The 21,482-nt window shown below is 41.2% G+C and overlaps 1 protein-coding gene across 1 annotated transcript; it reads right to left on the bottom strand.

Moving 5' to 3' along the window:
* Positions 1 to 13,887: 13,887 nt before the first annotated feature.
* Positions 13,888 to 21,482, bottom strand: kcnj2a (potassium inwardly rectifying channel subfamily J member 2a). Its single transcript, XM_072667279.1, has 2 exons — positions 21,344 to 21,482; positions 13,888 to 17,996 (listed from the first exon to the last, which is right to left on the bottom strand). The coding sequence occupies exon 2, from the start codon at positions 17,737 to 17,739 to the stop codon at positions 16,456 to 16,458; it is 1,284 nt and encodes a 427-aa protein (XP_072523380.1). The 5' UTR covers positions 17,740 to 17,996; positions 21,344 to 21,482; the 3' UTR covers positions 13,888 to 16,455.

Here is a 21,482-nt window from a genome sequence, read left to right as displayed (position 1 = left end):
TCCCAGTTGAGCAAACTATACAGGCCCTGTATAAATAGGTTCTTCTATGTCATTGAATCCTAATCCTAATAGCATCTTTATTTTAAAGAGTGTAGGCCATTTCCACACTGTTTTCCTGAGCAGGTGGATCCGTTGCAACCCTTCTCTTAAGCAGAAATGCTTTTAAGTTTAGCATCAGTCTTTCACTCTTTATCAGATAGCTCTCCCATGCTGGATTAGCACATCATCTCTAATATCACAGCTGCTTCTTGTAAACTATACTGTCTCTATAGCACGTGTGGCTATTTCAGACAGGAGTATTTCAGTGGGCCAGATGGATGGAAAAATACCTCTTTATCCCCTATTTACTGTCGTCACCTCATTGACCTTAGGAAGAGATGACTCGACAGCTAATTAGGAAACAGCATCCTGCCGTTTGTTTCTCAAGGTTTGGCAGGTTATAGGTCAGATGTTGCCAGTTTTTAGAGAGGCCAGATATACACCATGGGCTGTAGAATATTTCCATTCAAAAAGCTGTGCAGCCCAGGACTAGGCTTAATCCTTGTCTGGGAAACCAACCCATAGTGTATATCTGGCCTCTCTAAAACGTGGACACCTGCTCATTCGCTGTTTCTTCTGAAATCGAGGGGATTAATAGAGTTTTAAGAGAGCTTGCCGCTCCTTTGCTGCAGTAACTGCCTGTATTGTTCTGGGAAGGCTTTATACTAGTTGTTGGAACATTGATGTGAAGATTTATTGCATTCTGCCACATTAGTGAGATGATATACTATGTTTGGAAACAAAAAAATGTAAATAGTTTTGTTTCAGATCTATAAACTGTTTCTAATAAGTACTGTGCAGCTCCACAGGTTTTAAATAGTACTTGGGAATCTGGGGGAGGTGGGGAATGGAAAAATCTTAGATGTGTCCAGGATGATCAGAGCTGTAGATGATTCTAAAAAGCTGTTTGCAAAGTGCAGACCACACTTACTGAAAGCTGAGACAAAAGAAAGGGGAAATTGGGAAACTGGGGCGGTTTAGCTGATGAGACTTACAGCCAGACCCCCCCCCCTTCCTGAGGAAAGACCAAGATTGAGTTGGAAGAGAAGGAGGAGCTGGGATGGTGGTGGGGTACAAATGTCATGAGATGGTGAGGGAAGAGAAGCGTTTTTGTAGAGTGTGTAATAATTAAAAAACATTAAAGATAATTAAAGTGAAATTATAAGGAATAAATTCATATACAGAATGTCTTGAATTTCCAGAATTTCTAATAATTTAACTACTGATCATTTTTTAGTATATTTTTATATGATCTTTTATTAAATTCGTGTTGTTCCCAAATATAATTAAACAAAAGTACAACATTTAGTGCATGTTTACATATGTGGACATATAGGGCTAGTTTCCTGGACAGGGATTAAACCTAGTCACAGACTATGCTCTTAATTCAATGGAAAATATCCATTACAAAATCTAAAAGTGTCGTCCATGACTAGGCTAATTTCTATGTCCAGTCCACAGTCCATTTGCCTTTAACAGCAGGTACAATTTCTGTAGCTTTCCAGTGTTTTAATAAAGAATTTCTTATTTTTTCACATCCTAAAACTGTTTCTACAATTCTTGATGTAGCATATTACAACAATTGTCATTTGGGCTTTGGCATTTCATGAAATATGTGTTTTTAATTTCATTAATAATATATTTTTTAACTTCTTTAAGTGCTAAGGAAGGCTAACAAGATTAAGCCCCTCCACCATGGAGAGAGAGCCCTCCACCAATCCTCTCTGTATGCAAGAAATGAGATGATTGTCATATGATGATGATGATGAAAATGTCCTTCACACTCATTTACAAAATCCATTGAGTTTATCCATTGAAACATTCTCTAAACTAAAAGTGGTTCTTCAATGGCATCAATCCATAAACCCTGTTTGGTATATCTTGAGAACCAGGACTTGGCTTAATTGCTGTTTGGGATCCCTCGCCAGGCTATAGTGTATTAACCTTGAATATCAGGTAAAACTCCAGTAGATTTCCAGTGTTTTAACAAAGAATATCTTATTTTGGAGTCAGGTTACTATAATTACTATCACATCTTCTTTTATGAGAATCAAGATTCTTAAAATCAACCAATCTGATTCATGAAACTTCTTTAGGAGTCCTGAGGAAGGCCACCAAGCTGACGTCTTCCACCTTAATACTCAAAAGCAGAGGCTCTCACCAATTAGACGAAAAATTAGACGATTGTCATATGATCGACTGCCACATAAGATTCCTCTTGCTCTCATGCATGTGTCAGTGCAGAGGCCAAGCCCTTCTCCTCAAAGCTGCATGTTATAAATGTGAATGGCCGGGGGAACATTTGTCAGGGTTTTAACCCCTGTGCATGGCTCAGGTTGCCTGCCAGAGAGAGACCAGCTGCCCAAGGCCTCCACTGCGCTCCTCTACACTTCTCGGCCTGCCTGTCAGTGTGGCCAGGTCAAGGTCATGTGCTAGGTCCATCCCTGTCAATCAGGACTAACTCTGGTCATTTGGCTGTTTGTTTGGAGGAATATGTATATATATATATATATATATATATATATATATATATATATATATATATATATATATATATATAGACAGAGAGGAAAAGGACAGACTACTTTAAATGCCTAAAGCGCTACAGTCGTTTTAGTGTGTCATTAGGGAGCTCCTGTATCAAAGGAATCCCAGACACTTTGCAGGGTGGTCCATTATCACCATGACTAAGAACTGAACTGAATACACAATATCATATTGTGATTACACAGTATTGGCATATAGCTGTGTATTAAAGCTATGGATAATGGCTAGATTAGTTATTTTGAGTAATTTGCCCAAATCATATGATTGGATTATATGAATCCCTTGACCAAATATGCCTACGATCTTGACGGTTCCTAAATGTCCTTCTGAATCTTGAAGATTCAGTTCCAAAAAACAGAATTTGATTGGTAATGAAACCTTTACATTATGTGAAAGTCCTTCAACCACTGGAAAGGATTTTCACATTCATTTACAAAAGCAGTTGAACTGAAGGTGGATTCTTCAAGGAACCAAAGGTGGTCCTACAATGGCACCACACTATGAAACCCTTTTTAGTTCAACCGGACACCTGCTCATTTATTTTTTCTTCCAAAATCAAGAGTATTAAAAAGAGTTGTTGGAGTAACTGTCTCTACTGTCCAGGGAAGAAAGGTTTCTGCTAGCTTGCTAAGAACACCTAATTACACTCATCAACAAGAGCATTAGTAAGGTCAAAATGTTGGATGATCACCTACTCATGTCATCCCCCAGCTCAAGTATTGGATGGAGCACCATCATTCCAGGTAACAGTTCCAATGGTAAGAACCAATGGTGAGAACCAATTGTGAGAACCAATGGTAAGTATTATGACTCATATCTTGGTAAAGAAATGTATATACACAATATTAAGATTAATACTGTGACAACAATTGTGCAGCCCTACCCTTAACTGCTGCATTATTGATTATTATTATTGATTATTAAGTTCTCCTCCATCCAATATTTGAGTACATTTCAATGGAATTCTGGGATTTTCATCATAGTGCAAAAGCCTTGTCCCCATTCCCCTTTTTGTGAGGTTGCATTTTGGACTGTCAAGTGTAAAAATTGTCCAGGACACATCTGGCTTCAGAAGTGATTAGCTGGTATATCATTTTTTTATGCCAGATCTAAATATTTAGGTTAAGCACTTTTAACAGGATGCAGTGAAACTGTGCAGATGGGACAAGAGGCTAAGATGTCATTGGATAGAGTGAAGTTGTCTGCCTTTTAAAGTAAAAAGGAGGAGCCTTCATTTAGCCTGAAATGGCGTTACGTTTGCTGAGTGGCTCCTCTTGATTTCTTGCTTTATTTTTACTCTGAAAAATTGCTCTGTCTTTGGTTTTTGTTAGTTGCACCAAATGACCTTCATAAATTCTGTACAGTGAATAAACTAATACTTAACCCAAAGTGTTGGTTTTCACACGTCATTCAGTGGTGTTTCCTGAGCTCTGTACTTTTCTAACACTACTAAACACTATTAAATCAAGCTACTGTGTAGATTATAAATACTGTAATTTTATGAATCACTTGGAGCTTCATCTTTTCTGCAGATTCTGTAAAAACTGAAATCATCTACTTGTGAATTGTGATGTTTTTGGTAGTTAGGTTCCTCAGTACTGCTGAATTTGACATTGTTGGTTTGCATTGTTGAGTTAAAGCTGCCAAACTGGGACTCGCCATTATGCCATAAACTGCATAATTCATCTTAGCGTCTGTCATGTAAACTTCAGGAATGCATAATGAGCTCTCTTCTTCAGTTTTGAGACTTTCCATGCACAAAATCTGGTGTAAGTATTAGCAGAGCATTACTTTGATGCAACAGACCTTTATCACAGTCGCTGCATCGTCATGTACAGCTCTGAATAGCAGCGTCATCGAACTTCCGCCTGCATCGTTTTAACAAGAGCGCTCGCTGGTTTTTAACCTCCCTCAAAAATCTTCACTGGGCTTCAGCACAGCCAACAGGAGGGCATTTAGCAGGTCTAGAAGTCCCTCCAAATCATAGGAAAGGACCTTTTGTCACACAAAAGTTAAAAACGCCACGTCTGCCTCAGCATGCTGATTCGTCATGGTAACACCACATCACATCTCTGACTGGACAGATAAAAAACCAGCACCTACTGTGCTTCAATCTGGATGCAAGAAGTCAATTTGTCAGGTTTTACTCCTCCCACTCAGCCCTTGTAAACATTAGCAACATTAGTAAGCGCCCTAAACACCACAGCTAGCATAGAGACACAGCCCTGCATTTCTACAGTAAACTACAGGCCAAGACCTGGAGCTCAGGGGTCTGTTTCTCCAGGGTTTTAACCAAACTTTGCTGAGAACAGTTTGAGCGGATGCTGAATGAATTACTCTCGTTTTATTGGTCGCCCTGTTTAAAAATAACTTGTGATGGGCGGAGCTTTTCCGCTGGAGTTGAATATGGATAAACTGGAAGGAGGGGAAACTCTGGTCAGTATGGTTGGTTGAATTATGGGTGTACTTTGGGAAAGGGCAGCAGCCTCAGCCATTGATTACAACACAGTTGGAAGCCGCTTAACACTGCTGTTCACGCTTTTACTTTCTTACTTAGTGTTTTTCTTTTACTTAGCTTTACTTTAGTGTACTTAGTATATACTTACATTTTTATGCTTATACTGTTTCCCTCTTTTTATGTTCATATTTATAAGATTATGCAGGTAAATGGAAGAACTGCAAAGTGAGAATTTCATTGCACAGTGTAACTGCTTGTTTCTGCTGTGCTCATGACAATAAACTTTCGAGTCTTGAATCTTGAATCATTTGCATTAATGAACCCGGAAGAACCATATGTGAGAACCATAAGGCATGTTAATAAATAAACGGCAACCACCATTTCTAATATAGGCCACTTTAAGGATCCCTGAATCTTTGGCTTGAAGTCCTGTTTTAATGGTGACAGTAGTTTGGATGACACTGTCCAAATAAACGAGCAACAAACACACTGTAGGTTCTGCAGACTGTCAAAAATGTTTTCCAAGTGCAAGTGTCAGGTAAAACCAGGTTTAGTGGAATTACGCAGAAGCTAAAGAAGCTACTTCAGAGAAATGGGCTTAAAACGTGCGCTGCTTTGCAACAGTGCTCTTTCTTCTCTTTTGGTGACAGTATCTGGCCTGACATCAAAGGAAAGTGGCCAGAGGTTTGGCCATGCCTCTGCTGTTAGTGTCCAACTTTGAAGTCCTCTTAACAGACCATGAAACTGTCCACCATCACCTTTGCTCATCTAGTTCCTCTGTGTGGTAGAAAAGCTGGCGATGAATTTTAAACCATCAAACATTCCTCTATGAAACCAAACCTGCCGGTTGTTCTCGAACCCCTTCGTCCTGGAATACCCTCGTTTGATTCTCACACCTTTTCAGCACAGCTCATGAAGGTCTTGTTCATTACTCGCTGAAGGGAATGATGTGTTATACCCAGATAAGTGCCTCACTGCACACATGCAGAGATGTTCCAGGGCTTGGACTGGGAAACACTGCTGTGAGGTGTATCTTCTTCTCGATGTGACACTAATGAAGTAATGTCCTCCTATGTAGTGTACTTTCTCTCCTGGAAGGTCTTTTCCTTTCTTGCTTAATTTTACTTTCATGACAGAGCAAAAATAGCCTCTTTCGGTCTTGCTTTAGAGAATGGAAAGTTCTTTATTATAACAGCAGGAGGACTTGAGCCGGAGAGCCAGTCGCAGTGCCCCTTACACCATACAATGAACAGATGTAGAGGAAGGAAGTTGCAATTGGAGGCTCTCCTCCGGTTTCTAGACACATTTCTTGAGAGGAGGGTTTTGCACAATAGTCTTGAGCAGACTTGCGCTGGTTGTGTTGGTGATTTTCCATTCAGAGCGGTCAAGAGCTGGACTTTTACGTCAATATCTAGAAGACTACTCCTTCAAGCCAACTAATCTGAATATATAATATAATAATATGCACACAGTGCATCTTCCTTTATGGTTTTTTTTGTGCTACTGATCACTGATATTGTCGCTGCCATGCAAAACCCTTGTATTTTTTACATTGACTACCATTGAAAGTTAAAAAGGCTTCTTCCTTGTCCTGTAAAGTTGCCATTTTGAAGGTACGAGGTTTGGAGATGTGCATGACAGTGATGCTTTACCTTCTCTTAAGCTCAGATAACCCTATAAAGAATATGTGCAGGCATCTTGCTAAATTGTAAAGGACTAGGAATAAGACAGTGGCTGCATCCCAATTGCGTACTACACACTAATACTATAAAGTATTGACTATATTGTCGCTGTCAGACAAAAACCCTGTGTATTTGTAACTTTTTTGACTAGTTGTTCTTTACATTGTGTCAGAATTTCATGATGAATGGACCAATAGAAAGGCTCCAAAGATTTTTTCCTTCTACTATACAGTTGCCATTTTGGAGATGCAATGTTTTTGTCTGACAGCGACGATATACCAATCTATATAGTGTAAGTTTGGCAGTATGGTACACCAAATATTAACCCTGTTTTGTTCTAAGAGGAAGTGATGAGGCATTGCCATAGCAGCACACATCACAGCAAGTTTCCCAGCTGCCGCGCCGCTGCACTTACAGCGCTACCCGTCATCTTTTTTCCCAATTGTTCCAGGCGTGAGTAGCTCCTCCCTTTCAATTTTGCATTGCATTGTGGTACAACAGTGTCCATGGTAACTACACTCAAAAACTGACCAATTCTGAGCATGTATCTTTTTTTTTATTGGATATTTGAGTTCACTCTACCTTGCCACTTTTATCTAGACTACATATTTCATACTCAAAAACTAGTTGTATGAGTAATTATTATGCAATTTAATGCAGTTTAGATTGTTGGCTGTATGTCAAAAGTATGTAGACATCTTATAAAACTAATTAAAGGAACTAAAGGTAACCATTAGGCCAGGGACCATACTCTACCTAAATATTATGTAATTTTTAGTAATATTTTAATAAATACAAAAAACACGGCCGATTGTCTACATTTGTTGTAAACGTAAGTCATTTTTGGCTGAACTGTTCCTTTAAGACTTTGAATGTGAAGTGTCATGTTGGCCCATGAGCAGTGGCCCCTGGACGAGTGCAGCTTGGGTCTTGTCTGCGCAGGCTGGGGTGTTGCTAGGCCCGGCAGGGTCCGTGTGAAGCAGGAAACCACCCGATGCAGACAGACACAACAGTGTGAGGATCACAGGTCTGCGACAGGTTTCCGAGTGTGTGAGAGAGCTGTTCCCAGACGTGCTCTTCTTAGAAGGGTGTTCCGCTGATAGTTTGGAGGATGGATTGTTTTGCGCCTTGTTTTTGTGATGGAGGCTCCCCTAAGACCTGCATTGTTTACCCGTGCTTCTGATCACAGCTGGCCAGAGAGGTTAAAAGGTGCAGAAACGGAGCGATTTTAAAGGTTATAGAGGTTGCATGTATTGAGTATTTAAGTTGGTGTATAATTTTGGTGTATAAATAGTAAGCATGTGTCTTTGGTTGGGGCAAAAAAATGCCCGAATGCAGTTGTACACACCTTACAAGCCTTACAAGTTACACTTTACAACCCTGTTATGTTGTTTTATAATGAAACACACTCATTTCTCTTTCATGGTGGATTTATATAAAAAGAAAAATGTTTTATTAGCTACTTTACAGTGCTGCGATGGCTCAGACTAGCCTAGCCTAGCTTTAAAGACTAGCTTTAACAGGAACCGTTTGAAATCTTACCAGATTGTCCTCTCTGGGTCCTCTCTGTGTTCGGTCAACACAGTGGGCTGTTAGCTAGCTGAAAAGATTGTGGTGGACTCTGGTAGTGAGCTAAGGACCCTAACGTTAGCTTTTTGCCCTTTTAGCTTCACTTCCATATTCTCTTTAATTGCAAGTAACGTTTGTGTTTTGCCTCAAAAAGCTTTATCTAGTGGGCTGTGTAAAAGTAACGAGCCAGGACTGTTATGTAAAAGTTTTGGGGTTTGGGGATTTGCCTGTTTTACAGCTCAGTTTTACTTACATGGCTTTTACTTTCAAAAGAAGATTCTTGGTTTGTCACTTCCTGTGATGCTGTCTTGTCGAACCAGATGCTCGTGGATGTGAAAAGAAGAATCTTTAATGATCAGAGGTTGATTCACAACAACAGGTAGAGATACCGCTTCAAAGAATCGAGCAGGGTCAAAACCATAGGCGAGTCAGATGGTACATACAAAGCAAACGGGCTAGGCAAAAACGAGAGATGGAAAACGACAGGCACACGGCAGGTAACACAGAAGAAAACCACTCTGTATGCATACCAGAAACGATGGCAATACTTCGCAAAGCTGGAAGTGTACTGAGAGTCTTTCATTATAAACAGATGAATGAACACAGGTGATTGTAGTTAATGACGCTCTGGTGACGCTGATCGTGGGAACCTTTCCTGATTGGTCGGTGGAGGGCTTGTGAACGTTGCGAAAGTCTGTGAGGCATCATGGAAATTGTAGTCTGAGGTTTCGAGAGAGACAGGAGGTGAACCCAGTAGTGTGACACTTGTACCGAACTCTCATTATTCAATAATGCCAAGATAATTACAGTTTTCCATTCTAGGGCATTTAAAAAACATGGTTCTTTAAAATTGTTCCAATGGATTAAAGCGTTGCCACTATTGTCCAAGGATCCTGAGTCATGCTGCTTGCCATCAGCAGCCAGAGTCGGAGAGAGCACAATTGGCCCTGCTTTTTCAGGGGTGATTTGAAGGCAATTCCTCCCCACATCACTCCTAGTGTGATGTTGGTCAGTGCAGACGTCTGTTAGCTGTTGCTGGGGAGCTATGCTTTACTCGGATTGAATTGGATACCTAGCGATGCTGCATCAGCGGCAGTATGAAGGTTTTCACCCTCCTGGTGTTGGGGCATTGGTAGTGACAAGTGTGTTCACATGAATGGGGATTGGGTAATTGGCCTTCTAAATTATGTAGAAAATTATAAATCAGTTATTTCAAATAAAAATAAAAATAAGATCCATCCACAGAATTCACAGTGAATTTTAGCTATTAGAGTTTAAGTAAATCTGAATCTTCAGTACATATTATATGAACTCCACTGAGTTTTAACCACTGGTCTTTGTGTGTGTGTGTGTGTGTGTGTGTGTGTGTGTGTGTTTTGACTTCTTTCCTTTAGCAAAAAAAGGGAGAAAGGTTCAGCTCTTTGTCCCTGACTTCACTCTGTAGCTGCTCTATGTTTGCAAGTTTGCCTCTCGTAAAACAGCCTTAAATTCATGGGTGGGGTAATTTTAGCACAGTAGCACATAAACTCACCTACTAATCTCTTTATGGCGCTAAACAATGTGAACTGCTCTTCCTTTCCGGCAGGAAGTACAGCCTCAGCTTGCCTTTCCTGGTCACCATGTTAAATTAATAATTCAATAAATAAATGGAATATTAAATGGTGTGACCGGAAAAGGGTAACTCCTGCCTGCTGCATATTTTCCCACCGCAGCGGCCCACTAGACGCATTTTATTTATTAACTCTCCAAAGCTTGGCAACTGCTAGCACACCTTTATTCGTTTGACCAGCTGTGCAGTTCCAACTGAAATGGCTGAAAAGCAGCACTTAGAGTTTACTTCAAATCTTATTTAAAGAAATTATCTTATATAAATTATAATAAAGCCATAATACAGTGACATTTTCCTGTGGATGGTCAAAATAATGCCCTTATTATGTCTAATCAAACCAACTGCTGATTTCCTAGCTGCTCATTACTTTTTTATTAAGAGCCTTCTAGTAAACCCCAAATTAGCTCCAAATAAAGACAACTGGGCTTCATTTTCTACAGTCACGATTAGTCTAGATAACATTTATACCTATGACAATACATTCATGGTATTTGGCAGATGCTTCTATCCAGAGAAACTCATGTCATAGAAGCTGGTGAATGTTTAAGAGTTAGGGGTTCTACCCAAGGACTTTTATTAGTACTGCGTAGTGTGCGTGCCCGGGCAGAAAATCAAACCCCAGTCTGCCGCTTTTAACCATTCAGTATGCGTTCAACCATTCAAACATGTGTTAATCCATCTCAGACAACAATATCTCATTCTTTACAAGGTCTATTTGCTGTTTCCTTGGCTTAAATGAGTAACAGCATCGAAAGTAACAGCGTAGAATTAGCAAACAGTTTAACTGGCGTGAGTGCTAATGGCTTGAGGGCATAGGGGAATCATTTACTTCCAACCTCTGACTTGAGGGACAAATACTTTGCATTGAATATAAAGAAGAATCAATGAGACAAATGGCTTTTCTTCTTCCCATGATCTTCAGGAAATTCAGATTATGTAACTTCCCATGACGTGTGGAATACTTCAAATATTTCCTAGAGGTGAGCATGTGTAGTCGAGACAGGACATCGTTGTAGGACAAAGTTCATCTCCATCATAAGATGTTGAGTGCATTCACACATTAATGACACAGTAACATGGGAATGATGTTGAATTTACATGTCCAAATGTTTGCGGACACACCTTCTAATGAGTGCATTCAGCTACTCTGAGCCATTGCGGACACACCTGTTGCTAAAACAGATGTGGAAATGCACACACCGATAGTTTTGTAAACATGGAGCTGCCAGGCGTGAACCTGAGGGGTGAAGAGCACCCCAGCATTGAGCTGTGCAGCAGTGGAAGCAGTGATGATTGGTGCTCCATCCAGTACTTTTGGGATGAGTTGGGGAGTTGAAAGGATGAGGTGAGGTGGTGATCACCCAACATCCTGACCTCACTAATGTTCTTGTCGCTAAATGCAATCAAATTCTCACAGCAATGCTTCAAAATGTTCACTTCATGGGATTTCACAGGATTACTTACAATTCCGCCACACTATGCCAACACCCAAAGCACAAAGCAGCCCATATCTCCCACCATGCTACACCTTCAAACACACACTGCCCTTCCCCACCCAAACTCAGCCCAACTTATCCACAACCACAGACTAGATCTTTCAGCTAGCTCTGACCGTTCCTTCATGGCTGTCCTCAGCACGCAGTCTCTGAATTCGAAACGTTTATAAGACGTCTATTGGAAAACCGAAATAAGGCCAGAGAAGTGATTCTCCATGACCAGAGAATTACAGCTGGCCTTGCTCTCTCCAGGGTGGGTAGTTTGCAGTTCTCCCTACATCACTCCAGTGCCACGCCACCGGCTACACAACGCTTTCCTCTGAGTGCGTTGGTTGCCCTGTGACATTGCATCAGCGGTAGTTCGGGGAAAAAACGATGTCTGGCTGAGCATGTGTCAGATCAGGCGGCCCTCCCAGTATCAGGGGCATTGCCTGTGATAGGGGGAGAATATGTGTGGGATGCAAATTGGGGAGAAAATGGAGAAAAAAGAGAAATAGGATGGTGTACGCCATCACATAGGATGGAAAGGGATGTGCAGCTTCTAGATTTTTTCAGTTATGCAATATTAGCTTTTAGCTAACCCAATCAAAAAGATTTAATATTGAATGAAAATGATTTTATTGTGAAGAGGTTAAAAGAAACCATCTGCTTTTTTCTTTCTCTCCTTCCCTTTCATCCATCCCTCTTACTTTTCCTGTCCATCTTTCTAATTATGGATCTTGTAATGACCATTAGCAAATATAACAGATCTCTCTCTCTCGCTCATTCACTCGCTCGCACTAGCACACACATAGACACAGTTTGTTCCCCTTTTCCACAGTTTCAGAAGTCCAGACTCCTTAAGTTGACATTAGTGTCAATCACAATAGGGACTTTTTCCATCCAGCTAGACCTGAGTACTGTGTCTCCATCACTTCTCTGAAACATGAATCACACTCTGTCCACACTGAAGGCAAAGGCCAGAGCCACTGTCAGCTCACATTATTCAAAACGAAGCCCATTTCCCCTCACCAACAACCTGGGATCTCTCTCCTTGTCATAATGACAGTGGATTACACTCAGAAGCGCAGCATCATGGTCTTTTCACCTTCAGTCCGTGCCACTCTGGAGCGAGAAGAGCCAGCTGGGATTCCAGATGGTTAGATAATAATTATACAACAGCATGTGGACGTTACGAAGATGGCCTTCAACAGTCTGACTGTCCACTCAGAGTATGACACGGCACTTTTCTTTTGGCCTGGATGATGGGTTTCCAAACACCTGACTTCTGTATCTGCAGGCAAGTCATTTTTTTCGCTGAAAGCGTGACGAGGCGATGAGTAGAAGGAGAGAGACAGATGGAGAGGGAGTGTGACAAAGAAGAGAGAAGTGCCAAGCCTCTCGAAGAAGCTCTTGGTCCTGCTTAATGTTCAAGAAAATGGCCACTGCTGTATGAATGTTTTAAGTGGTAAGGGCTGTTTAAAACATAGCTGACCTCTTATGCCTTTTAAATTGCATCTGTGAGTGGGACACTGATATTTCCATGATGAATATTGCAGAGGAGAATGGAAAAATTACATGTAACCCTTCGCTGCCTGAATTGTAAAATTATTGCTGTAATATATATAATATACTGTAATATATATATATATATATATATATATATATATATATATATATATATATATGTAAAAGATTTTATTCCAAGTCAATTTGGAGCATTTCTATTGGTTCATTCATCATGGGCTTTTTTATTTTTATTTATTTATTTATTTATTTATTTACAAAAAGTAAAAAAGCAAAAATGTTTGTGTGACGGTGATGACATCACTCATTTCTTATTTGGAGTACACCTATAAACCTCCCTGAAAAAAAAAAAACATGCATAAAAACCATAAATGCATAAATGTTTATTTAAAAAGTAAATAAAATATTTTTTTAAATTATATATTATTGATAAAATCATTGGTGGTCCAGAGTATCACAGGTTTGTGCATTCTATTTTTCAGTAAAAAACGGGTGCTTAAAATAAAATAATAACAAAGAAAATTAGTTAATTTAAATTTACATAAATAGTATTATTATGAATCGCATTCAAATATCAAATTGAAAAGAACAATTATTTCAAGTTAACTAACTTTCTGAAATAAAGTTAAAGTAAGTTCAAATATTACATTTTTGTTGATTACAGTCCCAAGATGTTGCTACAAGGCCACAGTTATATATGCAATCTATCTATATGTTTATCTATATATTTTAATATATATTTTCTTAACCCATTCATTCTAAACTGATTTAATTTATATTTTAAAATAAAGTGTATAACTAACTATTGACTATTTTAAATTGTTTTAGAACATGCAATAGAGGGTCATGAAAATATATTATCTATTATCTATTAAATTCATGTTGGTCTCATTGCTCATTACTTCATTTTAGTGCATATTGTCTATTTTGTACAGTGTTGATCTCTCCCATAAACATTTGTACACACCAAGCAGAATACAATTTGATCATTCATTCATATTTTATTGAAAAAAGGAAATAAAATAGCATGTACAATAATTATAACAATAATAATAACTTCAATAATATTAATCATAATATAAAAATCTGTACATTCCATTGTTTTTTGTTTTTGTTTTCTTTTTTTGCAGTACAAGGAAGACTGATACAAAAAGACTGCAAAAGGTACTGGGATATTTACAAACCGAGGAGAAACGCTGCATGTAGGCATTCAGTCATTTAAAGGGGCTCTTTAGTCTGTTTGTGATAGAACCATCTGTAGGTCAGTACTCATCAGGCCTACTGATCATGGCTACTAACCTAGTGTTTGTCAAATAAACGCAGCACAGAAACGGAGTCTAAAACAAAACGAATACCGATTCATCTTGATTCGTATGCTTCACACAGTCAATACGCCATGTGTCTGTTCGTGAAAACAACAGAAAAAAAAAGAAAAAAAGAAAAGGATCTGTTGGTCTGATTTTTATTATCTCCTTTTAGAGAGCGTTTGGAGAGAGTATGCTCTGGTAGACGCTTTACAACGATGTTAGTAAAGTACAGAGACTGGTGCAGAGTGGTTTCAATAGCATGACATCGTCTGATATCACGAAATCAGGGGCTATGTGATAGCTTGGGCACACGTCTGATGTGCAGTCCTGAGCGCAATGCTGGTGACGCGGTCGTGCTATTGGATCACGGCATGTGATCTCGGTCTAATTACCCATTCCTACCCAGCTTCCAATGCCCTGGTACACGTCCCGAATGAGCCATTAGGGTTGTATTGCAGTTTGTCAGGCAAAGTCAGAGGTTAGTGTTGATTGAGAAGACGTGAAACATTAGACGAGGCAAACTTTGAGAGGGTAAAGTGTAGGATAGCCTTCGTTCCCTATCCGATGCTACAAAGATTAGCTACCTTGAATCTCCAGGCCGTAATACAGTGCAGTTTTACAAATTGCACATCTATGTTTTTCTCTTTGTAAAAGAATATATGTTCAATTCATACAAGTTGCTTCAAATCTACAGGTTTCTAGCAACAGTTGTATAACCTCAAAACACTTATGTAGCACTAAAGTATTAGTAACACTGACGCTAGGGGGGGAGGGGTAAGGGACTACTTAAAAAAACAAAAAAAACACGAGAGGCTAACCTGTAGCCTTCGTTTTTCTAATGGGTTTCCTTATACATTACTTCTTTATCTTTGTCTTACAAACATTTGGCTTTGAATATGAAAATAGCTGATAAAATAAACATGTGTATTGAAAAACAAGCAACAAACAAACAAACAAACAAAAATCTCTCCATTTGCAAAGGAGTTTTTCTTTTTTTTCTTCCGATAGACCTACTTCTAGCATCTGTATAAGAATCTGATGCGTTCTTCATGACAGATTGGTTTAGAATACTCTTTGGTTTCAGTCTTCTCCAAAACCCTACTATAATATGCAACATAGCAGCATGTATAGAAAAACATTCATTAGCACATTCTCACTCTCTCTGTCCCAGTGGACGGGATGACTGCTGTGTCTGGCTGTGACACCGTTCTGACCCTGTGGGAGCTAGCGCTGTAAACAGGCATGTTCCTTGCATTTTCCCCAGGCTCCTACACTCCTGCGAAGCCTGCGGTTGAGCCTCGCTCTCCTTCCATGAACAGTAAGTGAATTCTTTGCTTTGTGGCCACAGGTCACACATACCTATATCATAAGTCCCTTAAAGGACTTCAAGGTTTCAAGGAGACCTCTGATCCAACCGAGGCCCTTAGACTCATACTGAACATAGAAAAATATGCGGTGGGACACGGTAATAAATACACGCTGATGCGCATGTCATCATTCTTATACTATGGAAAACCAGGCTACACTGATAGCGGCTATCCGATATCATGATAGCATTCTAAACGCCTTCTATACTGATACAGTGAGAGCATTTATATATATATCTGTGTCCTTAGGTTATTGCACTGTTTGGCTAACGAAACTTTCCTTTCTGTTTTCTAGCGTAACCAATTTTCTACCAACGCGATCGCTAACAGTACTTGAGTTCAGGATAAATTAAGGTACGAATAAACATGCTGAATCAGCTCGGCCTTCTTTTCAGTAAGCGTCGAGTTTCATGTAGATGAGCTCTGTCGCATATCTAGCAACAGATTTCAAAGCATCAACCTAAGCATCGCCAAGGAATACACTTGTCTTTTCATCTCACACTGGTGGACAAATGCACAGGAGAACATGCCTGATGTTTTCAAGTTTTGCATAGCAGTTACATCCTCCCCACTTCATGACATACAGAATCAACGGTCTAAAAGGTAGTGTTGCATAATGGGATGACCCCCCTCCCTCCCCGTTACGTGCACTCCTTTTACAGTGCAATGCCTCTAGTCTGTTTTTTTTTTTTGTCTCATTTTGTGTTTTTAAGTCATGCATATTCGTAAGAACACTCTTGTTCAGTTTGTCGATTAACCCCTCTTCACAGCTGTACCGTCAGCTTAAGTCTGCATCCCCTGGAGGCCTCAGTCCAGCACTAAATGTCTATTTGAATAGCAGGATTCTGCTAGACCTTCCCGTGAGGTCGGTGCAGTCATATTTCCGACTCTCGCCTCAGCGGCCGCGGCTCTAGAGGGACACCGGCCTGATTGTGGTCAGAGTCCGAGCCAGTGTCGGTGTGCGTGTTCATGGGCCCCAGTCCACCCCCGTCCCCTTCCTCCTTCTCCTCTTTGTTCGGAAGCACCACCTCGTTCTCGTAACAGAAGGAGTTGGGGTTGGAAAGGATGTATTTTTTCTCTGCAAGTTCCCTCGCGCTGCAAAGGGGGGTGCTGGGAACTTCGTAGGTCTTGTGAAAGCGAGAATAGTCTACCTTGTAGTAGTTCTTCTCCTCAAACAGCACAGGCTCGAAGCGATGGCCCCAGAGGATCTCGCTGGCCAGGTACGAGCTGCGACACTGCGTGGTCATGGCAGTGGCCTCCACCATGCCTTCCAAGATCACCACGATCTCGAACTCCGAGCTGTCCAGCTCCTGCTTGCTCATGTCATAGAAGGGGCTGTCCTCATCTATCTCATGGACAATTGTGATGGGAGAAACCAGGAAGATGCGGTCGATGCCACTGTCGAAACCTACGTCGATGTCCATTTGGTCGAGAGGGATGAACTCTCCCTCTGCTGTAGTGCGAGATCTGAGCAGCTGAGCCCGAACGTGGGCCTCTACCAGATGGCTCTTGCGAAGGTTCCCTACCCTCCACATCAGACACAGCTTATTGTCCCTCATGGCCACGGTAGCATTGTGGCTGAACACCAGGGTCTCGTTTCGCTTCTTGGGCTTAGCCATCTTGGCCATGACTGCCCCGATGATGAAAGCGTCAATGATGCAGCCCACGATGCTCTGGAATACCACCATGAAGACGGCAACCGGGCACTCGTCTGTCACATAGCGGTAGCCGTAGCCGATGGTGGTCTGTGTCTCGATGGAGAAGAGAAAGGCTGCGGTAAAGGTGCTTACGTTCGAGACACATTTCGGGCTCGTGTTTTCTAGGTCTCCGTGGAAGATGGCCACCAGCCAGAAGATACATCCGAAGAACAGCCACGAGAGCAGGAACGCCAAGCAGAAGATGACAAACATCCAGCGCCAGCGAATGTCCACACAGGTGGTGAAAATGTCAGCCAAGTACCGCTGACCCTTCTCACTGACGTTGATGAACTGCACGTTGCAGTGACCGTCCTTCTTGACAAACCTGCTCTGCGGCTGGTGCCGAGTGTGCACCTTGCTCTTCCCGTTCCCATAGCCGTTCGGTACTGCCATAGTGGCCAACTTCATCCCGTCCTCCTCTGATGACACTATGCTGTAGCGGTTGGCCCGCACACTTCCCATCACCTCAGTCTGGGAGGCCGGTGCTGCTTCTGCTTTGGAAAACAGTCTGAGTTTCTGGAAAAAGCGTTGGAGAAACAGTTTTGAAACGCTACGGGGACCAACACAAGCAGGAAATGGTGGGACTGTCAAGAGCCGGACGCAGCAGGCGTCGCTCCGCTCCAGTTGGACCTTTTGATTGGTGCAAAGGTCAGCAGGGCTAAGAGTGCGCTGATCACTCCTCTCTCGTCTGCTCCTTCGTACTCATCAATGAGGTTGTCCTACACGAAACAAAAGACAGGGAGGCGGTTAGTCTTAGTTGGTTGAAACCTGAGAAACACAACATATTCTCTGTGGTTCTTGGAGTTTAAAGGCCTCATTCTGAGTCTCCATTCAGGCTGAAATATCTCCTGTTACTAATAGCAAAGTTAGCCTAAAAAAAAAAGGGCGACACACAATACACAACAGCACCTACTAGACAAGGATTCTGCTTCTAAGCCAAAAATCGAATAAACAACAGTTTGCCATTTCCCTCTCTATCGCCGAGAGCTTGTAGGGGTTAACTGGTTGAAGGTCCCTCTTTGACTGTCCGTCGTTTTTGTTGGCAGCACTCTAACAACATGATCATTTCAATGTTTGACTCCACGTCACGACGTCTGCCTCGGATCCCATGGAAACTCTTAAGGGCTTGTGTCACGTCGACCCTACATGGTGATTTGCCAACAATGCTTGTCCGTTCTGTTTTTGTACAGTTCCACCTGTGGAACAAACCATAAATGTGTTGCTGCAATTAAGGCTCGACAGCAGAACGGACAGGAATTTCTAATCGCCTCAAGCGCAATTCTGCTCTGCTCTTTCCAGCAGTCGCCAGCAGCACTAGTTAATGCCACACCAGCATATTTGTCACACCGCTTGCTCTGCTCTCCACCAGCCTTATTGCTCACTGGTGCATTATTAATGCCTATTTTCACATACTTTGCTAATCACAGTCAGGGAGGATGGAAAATGTTTTGCATGACTATGTCCTTTACCAGTGCACTGGTTGACGCCAGCTCGAGTTCTTTAACCAGGAGCAGGATTCTCAAAACCTTTCAAAACCTTCACCACTGCTTTTCACCAACATCTCGACCCACGGCTTAATCGCAGATATATCACGCCTACGGTAGCAGAGGCAAATGTCAACCTGAAAAGTTCCTGAAAGGGAAACTTTGTTTATAGTAGTGTGGAACATGACCTTTCTTTTTTATTTATATATATAAATATATTTCTGACTCCATTACAATGTGCAAATTAAGCAGATTTTTTATATGGGAAACGATGGTCGAGTTGGCAGGAAACCTCTAGGCCTACTGAGTTGTGTTCTGATGACTAACCTATTCGAAATAATGGAACCAGCGATGGCTTAGGCTGTAGCTGAGGGGAAAAACAACAAGGCAAGGCTTTCTGTCTGCAGGGTGCACTGCAGAGAGGTAGAGGGGACTCGTGAGCTTGTCCACTGGGACCTCATCTTCTCTCTCTGCTGTATAATGGCAGGCCTGTGAAATCTGCCTGGCAGAGCTAAAGCATCACTCATTAAGGCCTTTAGTCTGTTCTACATGTTTTCAAACCACAGTCCTAGCAACCTGCAGTCACGCAGGAGGTTGGGCACGTTTTATTCTCTGAACGCAAGGAATGTTAAAGGACGTCGAAGAGAGGATAAAGAGAGGATATGATGAAGGAGAAAAGGCCCTCCGTTGTGAGATAGACTAATGTAATAAACGTTCAGACTAAAGCAGTCCTTTGGTCTCTGGGTTCCTGACTGCATTCTGGTGAACCGTTTAGGGAACTGGCCTTTAAATGGATTTCTCCGTAGCTGTTTGAGTAAATGTGATTCGGGATCAGCCTGGAACACAGATTTGAAGCTGACCGCCTTTGAATTCTGCTGGATGGAAACGGCAAAATCTATTCAGTCATCTTAATGATCGAATAGCCTACCTGGCAAGGCATATAGGCACATTACGTTTAGCAGGACTGATGGGACTGTTTCTTTGGAGCAAAGGAAACACAATATGACAATGTTTATGAGAAATTTAGGAGTTTAGGAGAAATGTTTATTTTAAGAGCATGGAACAGGGAAACCCAGTGGAAAATGTTACATAAAAAATTCCTGCTTTTTTATCTAATGCAATCTGATGCTTGTTCAACAGATTTCTGGGGCTGGATATTTTGGGCAAATTCCTTCCCCAGAGCAATTACTACTCTTGGCTTTTGATGGAGCTCTCTAAGAAGTCTCCAGGAACTTCTTATCAATCAATACCATTCAGAAACGGGCACATCACACGACCTCCTGAGCTCTGCTGACTTTGAACGAGCCATCTGTCGCCCAGTCTCTGACCTTTGCTTAAATAAAATAAAGCCAGAGGACTACGAGCTGATGATTAGCACAAGAAATGACTCAAACTAAAAGAGGCAGATAGGCAGTATCCCCATGCAGGCTACACTGTATTGCCTTTTTTGCTGACTGTAATCCGAGGGGAATGCATCTCTAGAAAGGCACGAACGAGCTACAACAGGTGCAGGACAGCCAGTCCCTATGTGCAATTATGTGCCGGCCAGTTCTAACACATTTGTCCGTGTGTTTAAACGCTGATACGCAGAACTGGGTTCTGTAACACATGCTGGAAACCTTTACGTTTATGCTATGCTGAGAACAATGGTTCTATGACAGACTGCCTTCTTGTCTTGTCTGCAATGGTTGTAAAGCATATTCAGATTATCCGTATTAACTTTCCTGTTGTGTTTATCAATGCACATTTAATAGACATGCAGTATCAGTGAATTAAGCGTCTGGATTTACAGGCTGGACTTGTTCTGGACTACTGTAGCAATGCCTTTTAGGCTTAACTACACCCATTTGTTCATGGGTTTAAACACTGATAAGATGAATCACTTTCTTTGACAAATGTTACATAACTTGAACTTGTAAATAGACGAACACGTACATGATGCAAACAGCAATGGTTCTGAATGGTTCTCGTCAGATTAAATCTTTTATCTAAACGTTTATATTATATAATATATTTATCAATGCATATTTAAGAAATGTGCAAAATGAGTGAATTACAGGTCTTTTCTAAGTTGTGCTATGCTCAGAACAATGGTTCTAAAGGGTTCTAGGACAGACTGCCAGCTCGTTTTGTCTGCAGTAGGTGTAAAGCATATTCAGCTTAAGTTTAATAAACTGGCTTTCACTTTTTCATCATTTTCAGCAATGCATATTAAAGAAAACATGTAATCTAAGTGAATTAAACACATACCAGACCTTTTTTTAAGACTACAGTCTCAATGTCATCTAAGCCTTATTACATGCATATAATATATATATAAATCATGCAAAATCCAGTTACTTGTATAAGGACAGTAAACCTGCATAAATCGCCCAGCCAGCTCCTCCTATCTCCACTATAGAGCTCGTATATCCATGCATGCAGCGCTACATACGTCCCGGTGCGCGAATCTGAGACATGAATGACACCTGAGCTCGTGAACTCACACAAGCTCGTGAGCGCCCTGCCTATTTTAAACTGCTGTTGTTATTATTATTATTATTATTATTATTATTATTATAATGAGTCTCTCGCAGTCTTACCTGTTGGTCATCAGTACGAATGAAACATGGAGCTTCTATCTCCGGTACATCCACCGAGAACTTTGTACACCATCCACACACACACACACACACACACACACTTCCCTACACTCTGTCCCTCCGCTCCCACGTGCCGAAC

This window comes from Salminus brasiliensis, chromosome 22 (assembly GCF_030463535.1).
Source record: "Salminus brasiliensis chromosome 22, fSalBra1.hap2, whole genome shotgun sequence".
In the NCBI taxonomy this organism is placed as follows: domain Eukaryota; kingdom Metazoa; phylum Chordata; class Actinopteri; order Characiformes; family Bryconidae; genus Salminus; species Salminus brasiliensis.
Note: the sequence above shows the minus strand (reverse complement) of the source record. Positions and strands in the feature narration are given on the sequence as shown.

Bases quoted from the DNA above. Each gene is read 5' to 3' on its own strand.
- kcnj2a (XM_072667279.1), bottom strand. From the start codon at position 17,739: ATGGGAAGTGTGCGGGCCAACCGCTACAGCATAGTGTCATCAGAGGAG.